The following is an 11,144-nucleotide window of genomic DNA, read 5'->3' on the forward strand; positions in this document are numbered from 1 at the left end:
AGCACAATATATTCAATGATTTGCATTTATTATTTTGAAAGCCAGGGAAATGAAAGTAAAATTCAATTTAGGTTCTTCATTTTGCGTAATCGATATTACGTAATAAAGATGAATTGCGTTTTAAGATACCGCTGTCATTAGCTCAAATTATGGTTGTAAGTCTTTCCAATATAAACCGCATGGAGTTTTACTGGTAGGAAAAGTCCCATTGTATGTAGTGTGTGTGTGTGTGTGTGTGTGTGTGCGTTTGTATACCACAAGGATAAGGACCCCGTGGTTCGTCAGCTCCACAGTATTTTAAGATTTCACACCCTCCTTGTGGTGTGTGTGTGGTGTTGCAGCAGAGATAAGGACCCCGCAGTTCGTCACTCCTGCAGTAATTAATGACTCCGAACCCTCTCTGCTGTGTGTGTGGTGTATGTGTACTAATAGTGGGTATGACTGCCTCGTGCGCGTATTACCTCATTCATACGATCAGGCATACTCCTTATTAGTCTTTTAATTTCATCCTGCGTAATTGTATTCCATTCGTTTTCGAGAATTATTCGCAGTTCTCGCAGTGACTGAGGAGCAGGTACGTGATTTCGTACTTTCCTGCCGAGGTTGTCCTATAAGTGTTCGATTGGATTTAAATTTGGACTATTTGCTGGCCAATCGAGTCGATTTATGCCAACTTCATCGAATCGAGCACTCTTCTCGCTGTGTGTGGTCGAGCATTGTCTTGCATAAACAAGAAATTTTCTCCGATGGAGAGTGCGTACGGAACAACATACGGAATGAGTATGTCTTCCATGTATACATCTGCGTTCATATTCTTGTCAAAAAAGTGCAGATTTGTATGAGCATTAGCTGAAATTCCTATCCAAATCATTACAGAGCCTCCATTGTAGCTATGCCTCTCGCTTACCGTACAGTCTGCATATCGTTCTCCACCGCGACGATAAACTCGTTCTCGTCCATCTGGAGAATAGACACAAAAACGAGATTCATCGCTAAAGAGTACTTTGCTCCAGTCTGCGTAAGTCCAGTCTCTATGCTCAACTGCAAAATTGAATCGAGCTACGCGATGGTGACATTTAAGCAAAGGTACAGCTGCTGGCCTGCGCGAAAGCAGATTTTGTTCCTTTAATCTTCTCCGAACGGTGTTAACGGATACATTAATGTTGCGGACATCCCTTAAATTGTTTCTAATTTGAACAGATGTCCGATGTCTGTCTCTTAACGAATTTGAAACAATAAATCGGTCATTATTGTGATTGGTACATCGAGGACGTCCCGAACCAGGCCTTCTATGGAAAGAATTGGTTTGTAAGTACCTCGCATAAGCACGTTGCACAGTTGACACTGACAAATCAAGTGCCTGAGCAACGTACTTTCGACTTCTGCCATCTTCAATTAAAGCAATAACTTGAGCAGCCTTTTCAGGATTTATCGTCGCCATAATCGACGCAATAATTTCGATGCGAAACAATCAATTATGGTTTAAATTGATGAAATTGCACGAAGCAACGCGCCTCGAAAGGAAAAGATCACGGAAAAAGAAAAGTCGCACGAGGCAGCGCTTATCGGAGTGAACACGTTCGGAAAAGGAAAATTGTTTGTCTTTGTTTATTGTCTTGGCACATACATTTAAGAAAAATCCAGACAAGCTAGGCGTTAAAGCCCGGCGCACCGACAGAATCTCAGTCAAGCCAGAACGTAAGCCCGGCGTACTGACAAACTCGCGAAGTCCAGCGTATAAGAGATAGTGCCACTATCGGCGGTGGACCGTACGAAGGCCAAAAGCTGTACGAAGGCAATCTCTGATCGTCTCCGCGGACACTCTTATATGCCCTGGGCAGCTCGAACTCGCGTGCGAGCCGAGGGGCTCGCGCGCGCGACAACCCAGATCGCCGCGTCGCGGCGGCTCCGTGGACTAGGAGCGCCAGGAAATTTCGACGTTCAGGTGGCGTCCAGCGACTCGGCATCCCGCGCGCCGGACCACCGCGAACTCAGGCGCGATCCTGAACAGCATATTCAAGCTGTGTACCATAATGGCCAATCGTACGGAGAAGGTAGAGAGCTAGGGACAGCTTCGCGAACTAAAGTGTATACCATAGTGATCATGTGTAACTGAAGGGTAAAGAATGATAACTTTTGATAAAAATTAAATTTCCAATTCGCAAAATTGTGTAAGTAAATTATTGTATAGAGAATAATGAACGCGGCTATTGAAATTATGAAAGAGCCAAACGAACCGCAGAGCCTCTTAGCCCCTTAAGCCTCGCTGAATCGACATTTGTTGCAAATTCGAAATTGAATATCTCGACACCTAAATATCCTAGTAGCAAATTTCAAAAACGGTTTGAAAGTTTTGAAACAGTACTTTTCGAAAGATCTATCGAAATTGTGCTCAACAATATTTTTTCAAAATGGCGGGTGATAAAAAGGACATGAAAAGTTGCTAAAAAATGGTTCGAGCGTGCGACGGCGCATGGAGCAAAGTAAGTGTCGCAGCTCAATGGGACGAAAAGTACCTAAAAGTATAGAATGTTTTCTTTAAAATACTTCGTTATAGAGCTTGATGCGATACTTATTCACTGAATTATGCAAATTTAACAAGAAAACCGCATTTTTAGCAAAATTTGGAACAACTCAGTGAAAAATGATTACATCGAGCTCAGTAAAGTAGCATTTTAAAGATATCACTCTATACTTTCATGTGCATTTGGTCTCATTACGCTGCGCTATCTGATGCACACCATGCACCATCGCAAACACGGACCTTTGATTATCAATTTTGCATCCTCTCACTTTATCATCCGCCATTTTGAAAAAAATGGCCGTGCATAATTGCTATTCAGATATTCTTAAAGAGGACGTTTCAAGCTTCATTTTGCATTTCTGCGCATATTTGTATCTTCATTATTTACCAAGTTATGATCATTTGAAATTTTGTAACTTTTTCCCAAATTTTTAGTGTACGGGTTTTTTGCGTTTGAGTATATATATACCCTTATTCATTGGTTCCACCCGTTTATTGAAATACATTTTTAGTGGGCCATTATTGTCATTCTGTGGTATCCATCCATCAAGTCCTTCATTTCTTTGAGACGGTGTACGAGACTAGAGATCTATATGAATTCGAACACCAACTGCAATATCTCCGTTCCATCATAAATATTTTATTTGAAACAGATTTTCACCCAGACCCGACACTCCTACCCCCTTTTCTACTCCGACATCTACCTATTAGTCCTCCCTCGTCTCCTACACGCGCTTCTACTCCTTCTACCCCTTCAATATCGTATTCTCCCGTCTCTTTTTCCGAATTATCCACCTCCTTAAATTCTCCTGACCGCTCTCGTTCCCCCACACCCGACTAACTGTCTATTCATATTCTTCCCCTTTTCCTTTCCTTTCCTTCTTCTTCTATCCCGCACACACACACACACACACGCATACACATAACAATATCATTCAAGTAAATTGTAATAAACCGCGCCGTATAACTTTCTGTTGTCACTCTTATTTTAATAATAATAAATTTGGTATTAATTTATTTCCATCAGTTAATTTCAAAATCACCCCACCCTTCCAACAGTCAACTCCTATCCCCGGTAAAGGGATCCCTGACCGAAAAACGGACTGCTCGTCGTACGTCGGTGCCCGAGTAAAGGGACCCGTCCACTGACACGCGTGTACGAACGAGGTTCGCCTTACTCGCGAACGAAAAGGTTGCGTTCCTCCTCTAGGACGTAACACACGACACAGTACATCTTTTTAAACATTGATTAGTTACTTAATTACTAATAATTACTTTATTAATAGTTTTCCATTCTTCATGCATACACAATACCACTGCAGTACTACATGCATAATGCATTTGCTTCATACTTTGGTATCATTGTATGAATCGGCAAAAAGAATGTTAACTCTTTTTCCAACTTGATTCTATCCACATTGCTGGCAAGGAGTGGGTTTTCTAAACTGTATGCTATAACTGCACACGGTTTTTCATCCATTTATGGTGATTTTTCATAAATAATTCGTTAAACTTCGTGTCATTTTAATACAAACATAGTATTATAATATTTTTATTGAGTGGTGCACTGAACACTGAACTCAGAGCGCTGCCAATGGTCCACTTATTTCTCTTAAACAGGTTCATTGGATTAACAGTTGTGCTGTTCGACACTGCATTGAAAATCCATGGGAAAACTGTTTCGCAAACAAGTGCATACATTCGAAGATATTGAAATAAACAAATAAATTACCTTTTTACTAAACTGCATATTTATTGATGCACTATACATTATTCTATATATAACATTGTTCTGAGGATTTTCTCATTCAGCGCGGCGAAACACACATATTTTATGAACTTTTTTTCGCGCAGACATAAGATTTCGGATACACGGATGTAATTGTTTTTGAGGATTGTTTAATACTGTTTGAAGAGTATTTGTTAATTCAGAGGATATTGTAATGAAAATAAGTAGGTTTCGTACCTTCTTGACTTTGTTACAATACTTTTCCATATTTTATTCTACATCTTTATACAACTTAAAATTATACTTCAAATATTATTAAACAATTCCCAACAATAATAAAATCTGTGAACCTGTCCGTCTCAGCAAAATAATTAATGAAATATATTTCATTTCTTCGGCGCGGAATATTATTAATATTATTATTATAAACAACAATATTATTAATAATAATATAATATTCATAATGATTTCAGCGCGTCAAATAGGAAAAACTTCTCAGTATCGTCATAGTCGCGCCCGCGACTCAGATTACAGCCGAGAAAGAATCAGCCTAACTCGTGTCGCTGAGCGAGAACGAGAGCGAGAAAGAGGGAATGATATTCTCTCTTTCGTTTGGCGCGCCGACGATTGCCGAGCGCGTGGCCGACACAGATAGACCGAGTCGGCTGTGTGTGCGTATGTGGTGGGGGAAATTCGCTGGCAAGCCCGTCACCGATTTCCTATCACTGCGCATAGTCACACTTAGATCTTCAGAAATAATAACAAGTATTTGCTGAATGATTTCTGGTGTTGATGCGCTTTTTGGGCGTCCACTGCGTGGATCATCTTCAATGCTTGTACGACCCCGTTGAAACTCAAGTACCCATTTACAAATCATTGTTTTTGAAGGAGCAGTTTCCCCTAACACATTTACCATCTCGGAATGAATGTCCATTGCCTTTAAACCTTTTTTAACAAAGAACTCAATCACTGCACGCTGTTTCAAATTTTCCATTGCGAACAAATATACTGACACGTCAACTTCAATTGGCTTGTAAACACAGAAAGAATTGACAGATGGAAATGAAACCTGACCTAGGTTCATGTGAAGAATGATTCTATATAACCGACTACAATTTATAATTCTACCGTTTACTTATAGATGCCGCTCCGCGAACTTTCCACGCAACCTGTACATATAAGTGCATTTAGACATATTCATATATATATATATATATACAGGGTGCACGATTTATCTGAAGACATTGAAATATCTCGAGAACTACGCATTGGATAAAAAAAAGTGGTTAATGAAAGTTATTAGTCTTGAAGGGGGACATCCAATGATACCAAACGCGACCTCCCATCCCTCCCCCTGGGGGTGGGGGTTGGGGGCAACTTTGAAATCTTAAACGGAAACCCCCATTTTTTATTGCAGATGCGGATTCTACGCCACAAAATACGTAAATTTTGTCCAAAACTTTTTTTTGATTCGTGATAGATGGCGCTGTAATAGCAAAAAATTATATTTTCCGCAATTCTCCAGAAATGATCATTGGATTGAGAAATAAAAAATACCTGTTCAATATTTTTAAAGAACATAATAAAAGTTATTCCTCCCCATCCTCTCGGGGTAGGGTGAGTGGTAACGTTCAAATCTTAAATGGGAACCCGAATCGAAGAGGGAACTGCTCGACGCGCCACTATGGGTGTATAGCGAACTACGGCTTATTATAAAAGGCAGTGCAATGCGGTCAGAGCTCACTTTTCTTTCAGAATTAGAACTCAAAGCATCTCTAACAATTTCATTTTACTTGACTAGTTTTTATTACCTGCATATCTACCCTTCATTCTTGAACAGAATTGCAAGTGGAAAATGAATTCTGCAACCGTAGAAGAAAAAATTGAAATGATTCTGATTTATGGTGAATGTAGGAGGAATGTTGACGATGCTGTTGCCTTGTATGCTGAGCGTTTTCCAGACAATGTTCGCTCACGTTCTTTTTTTTACAAAGTTGTGACTGCCTTTATCTCGGATGGCAGCGTACAAACTAAAAAAAGAAAACGAAGAACATCTGTTACAGGAGAAGTTAATGAAATAGCTGTGCTAGCAGCTGTTCACCACAACCCACAGGTAAGCACTAGGTAATTACATCGCGATTTCGGAATTTCCGGAGATAGTGTTCGCAGAATATTGCATCGTCATAAGTATCACCTATATCACATTTCACTGCATCAAGAACTTCATGGCGATGATTTTCATAATCGAGTGGTGTTTTGTGAATGGGCACTTCAACAAATGCAAACGAACCCCAATTTCATTGCTAATGTACTATTTTCAGATGAGTCTACATTCACAAATCATGGTGGCGTTAATCGACATAACATGCATTACTGGAGTGTAGAAAATCCCCACTGGTTACGACAAGTTGAACATCAACGTCCTTGGTCGGTTAACGTTTGGTGTGGAATCATAGGGAACAGACTCATTGGTCCTTATTTTATTGAAGGTAATTTGAATGGAATCAAATGTCGAAATTTCCTGGAACAGGAACTACCATCACTACTTGATGATGTTGCCTTGGACGTTCGACAAAATATGTGGTTTCAGCATGACGGTTGCCCAGAGCATTACTCAATAGCAGCACGGGAAGTATTAGACCATGATTACAATGGTCGGTGGATTGGCAGAGGTGGCCCGATTAATTGGCCTGCTAGGTCGCCTGATTTGACATCGCCGGATTTCTTTCTGTGGGCTTACCTAAAAGATAAGGTTTATCAACAAGTGCCAACAACTCGTGAAAACATATTAGAACACATAAGAAACGCTTGCGCTGAAACTCCCGCAGATATGCTTCTATCCTGTGTACAGTCATTTGAAAAAAGGATCAATAAGTGTATTGAAGTTGAAGGTAAAAATTTCGAACACTTACTCTAATTAATTGAACAGTGAGAGGCAAGGGGACTCACATTAAAAAAGCACCTCGATCTATGAGAGGCAAGTACTCACATTAAGAAAGCACCCGAAGGGAACATAAAACTACTACGTCCTCGTCGTTGTTCCTGTGTAACGCTAAAAGTAGTTTATTGGAAAAATTCAACGCTATCTATCACGAATGAAAAAAACTGAATAAAAATTTCACGTACAATCTAATTCTGCAATGAAAAATGTGGGTCCCCATTTGAGATTTGAACGTTATCATCCCCCTACCCCAAGAGGATGGGGAGGAATAACTTTTATTATGTTCTTTAAAAATATTGAACAGGTATTTTTTATTTCTCAATCCAATGATCATTTCTGGAGAATTGCGGAAAATATAATTTTTTGCGATTACAACGCCATCTATCACGAATTAAAAAAAAGTTTCGGACAAAATTTACGTATTTTGTGGCATAGAATCCGTATCAGCAATAAAAAAGGGGATTTCCAAATAAGATTTCAAAGTTGCTCCCAACCCCCACCCCTAGGGGGTGGGGTGGGAGGTCAAGTTTGGTATCATTGGATGTCCCCCTTCGAGACTAACAACTTTTATTAACCACTTTTTTTATCCAATGCATAATTCTCGAGATATTTCAATGTATTCAGATAAATAGTGCACCTTGTATAATAGAAATATACTCTCATATAATATTAATTTTATATTCAGTTGTAGTTTTTATCCATATAGTTTCATATATACAGTCTTACTGTTCCTTTCAGCTTATTTGTAATTATTTAATTTATCTGTTTAAAAGTTTTAAAATAAAATATTATTTCAGAATCTTATGGTGAAGCGAGGAAAAAGTTAGTGGATGCAGAATTTACATCTACTCTTGAAAGTGAAGTGGAAATATCTTAATATCAGCGGCCCAAAAGAAAATTAAAAAGATCATTTCGATTCTATTCAGATTCTTCTGAATGCGATAACGATGAGAAAACAATATGTGATGACATCCCATCGCCTCCAAAACTTAAAACACTCACAAAAAACAATAATATTTCCTCAAAAACATCGACAGTGATCAATACGTACAAACCATCTACAATGACCATTATTTCTCCAAAACATTTTTCTAATATAAAAATGAATTGTGAAAAGTCGTTAAAATAAATATTAATACACCAAAACGTTCATCTAGTGTTGTAAGCATTGATGATCAGTCTTCTTCTTTAATAGAAAATAATTTGTCAATGTGTTCGTCTAACATTGGAAGCAATTGCGATGAGTCTTCGTGCAGAAAAGTTATTTCTCCAAACTATGTATCTAGTGTTTCAAACTATGTATCTAGTGCTTAAAAAAATCATCAAAAGTCTTACTCAAGAAAAATTAATTTACCAAGGAGTTTATGTAGTGATGCAAATAATGACGATCAATCTGCGTCAAAGACAATAATTTTGCAAGGCGTTTATTTAATATTGGAAGCAATTATGAAGAGTCTTCCTCTAGAAAAAATATTTTACCAAACCGTCCATTAGTGCTTTAAAGAATTATCAGAAGCGACTCTTAAAAGTAATTAATTTATCAAGAAGTTCATGTAGTATTGCAAGTAATTACGAAGAGTCTTCTTTACAAAAAAATATTTCTCCAACTTCATCTAATATTGAAATGAGATCTCAGAGATATTCTTCAACAGAAGTCAATCCTTTGCAGACAGCATCCAATATTACATCAACCAGTTCAGAAGATAATAAATCTGGTGAAATATAGATGATTTTCTTGTGATTACAATACCATCCTAAAATGATATAACATTAGTCAGCAATTATTTGCAAAAGCTTTTTTGACTCTGGGGATTGATTCTTGAAATCTTTACATATACCTACATATTTTTGCGTAGGCATAGGTATAATTATATTGTAAAGTAGCCGCTCAACTTACATATACACATTGTTTCAAGAATATAGTGTATACTTTTCAGAAAACTTCAAATAACATAAACGACATAATTATTATGATTTCTCACTCAATAATATAACTGTTATGGACACACATGTTATATCATATTTATACTTAAAAATGGGAACACATTCATAACTAATAATTATATTACTTTATTTGATATTTGCTGAGTTATGGTATGAAACATATTTATAATATATGACATTTATATGTTATTAGGTAAATCGGAAAGTTCCGTCCGTTTAGCGACATGTAGCTATAGCTAGAACTATCGTTAACCTGTAATGTCTAAACGAAGCTTAATGATTTGTTTTGACATCTGTCAATAACATTCAATACATAAAAGTATACGTTTGCATCAATAACATTGTTTTTCACTGCATCGAAAATGTCGAAATTTGAGCCAAATAAGCGTCATTTGCACGAAGTTTTAATCTTTTACTTCAGTTGGAAGAAAACTGCAGCTGAAGCTCATCGAATGCTTGTAGAAGTTTATGGTGATAATGCTCCTTCCGATAAAACATGCAGAGAAAGTTTCGACGCTTTAAAATTGGTGATTTTAATGTAGAGGACAAAGAGCGTTCTGGACGGCCAAGAGTATTCGAAGACGAAGAATTGCAGGCATTGGTGAACGAAGACCCATGTCAAACGCAAAAGCAACTTGCAGAAGCATTAAATTGTGCTCAATTTGTCATTTCCGATCGTTTGAAAGCCTTAGCAAAGGTTTACAAGGAAGGAAAATGAGTCCCACATGAACTGATATTGTCAAGAGATATTGAAAGGCGAAAAACCACTTGCGAAATTCTGCTTGCTAGGCAGCAAAGAAAGAGGTTTTCACATCGTATCATCACTGGGGATTAAAAATGGATTTAGTTTGACAATCCCAAATGTCGAAAAACTATTTGTGATCCCGACCAACCCTCAACATCGACGCCAAAGCGGAATATCCACGGAAAAAAGGCAATGCTCTGTATTTGGTGGCATCAGAAGAGTGTGCTGTACCATGAGCTGTTGAAAAGTGGTCAAACAGTCACAGGAGTTCTCTACAGAGAACAAATGATCCGTTTGAGCCGTTGGCAAAAGCGTATAATGTGGAGAATGTTTCAAAAATTCTTGTTGACTCACATGAGGAGTAGACGATATTGAAAAATTTTTAGATACTACACAAAACTTTGAACATATGGTAAGAATTACAATTCTTAGCGTTTGTACAGTGTTCGTTGAAAGTTTTATGTACAATTTTTATAGTTTTATGTTGTAGATAAATATCTTATGTATATCAGGCGGCACTACTGTCTCACAAATTACTAGAAGGATTAAGGAAAAATTAATTACGAATAAATATGCTTCAGAGTATAATTGAGCAGATAGAGCGCCCAAAAAAGCTTTTAAATCGTTAAAAACGAAGAACTTGATTGTTGGTATGTATTTGTTTATTTTATTTTTAGTGCCTATTAATGATAGATTTAAGGAAATGTTAGATTATGTATGAATCTTATTGTTTTTAGCAACTGTCAAGAAGGTGGAGTTTAATGCTCCTATTATTGTTATAGAAAATGCAATTAAAGAGTGGTTAAAATTGTCTTCTGTTCGCCTCGCATTAAACGCAGCCAGAGCATTGAAAAGAACAACATGTACTAATGGTGAATAATCGCATTCATGTGAAAAAGCTGTTGTGAAGAAGATCTGTTCACGTGAGGGGATAAAATATTTGCTGGAATGTGATTGGCTAATGTGCTTAAATATATTGCTCATTTGCTGTTATAGTATACAAACACAATAATCACAAAGTTGTGTTACTAATATAAAACAAATAATTTCTGTTTGATCTATTTATTGGTAGAAAACCATAAATATTTTTGAGTTGTGTTATTTTTACTGCAACAAATGAACGATACCAATAATAATAATAGACACAAATAATACTAAACAATAAATATTAATACGAGGGCAGTCTGAAAAGTTCTCGGCCTAATAATAAAAGAAATTTTTTTGCCGTGAAATATGTTTTATTTTTCAATATAATCTCCTG

At 37.3% G+C, this 11,144-nt stretch overlaps 1 protein-coding gene and 1 pseudogene across 1 annotated transcript; both read left to right on the plus strand.

Annotated features, from left to right (window-relative positions):
• Nucleotides 1-6,026: 6,026 nt before the first annotated feature.
• On the plus strand, nt 6,027-6,756 carry LOC112588936 (uncharacterized). The gene is made up of 2 exons (XM_025300305.1): nt 6,027-6,366; nt 6,575-6,756. The coding sequence occupies exons 1-2, from the start codon at nt 6,109-6,111 to the stop codon at nt 6,635-6,637; spliced, it is 321 nt and encodes a 106-aa protein (XP_025156090.1). The 5' UTR covers nt 6,027-6,108; the 3' UTR covers nt 6,638-6,756.
• A 467-nt stretch (nt 6,757-7,223) lies between these two features.
• LOC112588935 (uncharacterized) lies at nt 7,224-10,763 on the plus strand (annotated as a pseudogene).
• The last annotated feature ends 381 nt before the right edge of the window (nt 10,764-11,144 follow it).

This window comes from Harpegnathos saltator, unplaced genomic scaffold (assembly GCF_003227715.2).
Source record: "Harpegnathos saltator strain DR-91 unplaced genomic scaffold, Hsal_v8.6 scaffold35, whole genome shotgun sequence".
Lineage (NCBI taxonomy): Eukaryota > Metazoa > Arthropoda > Insecta > Hymenoptera > Formicidae > Harpegnathos > Harpegnathos saltator.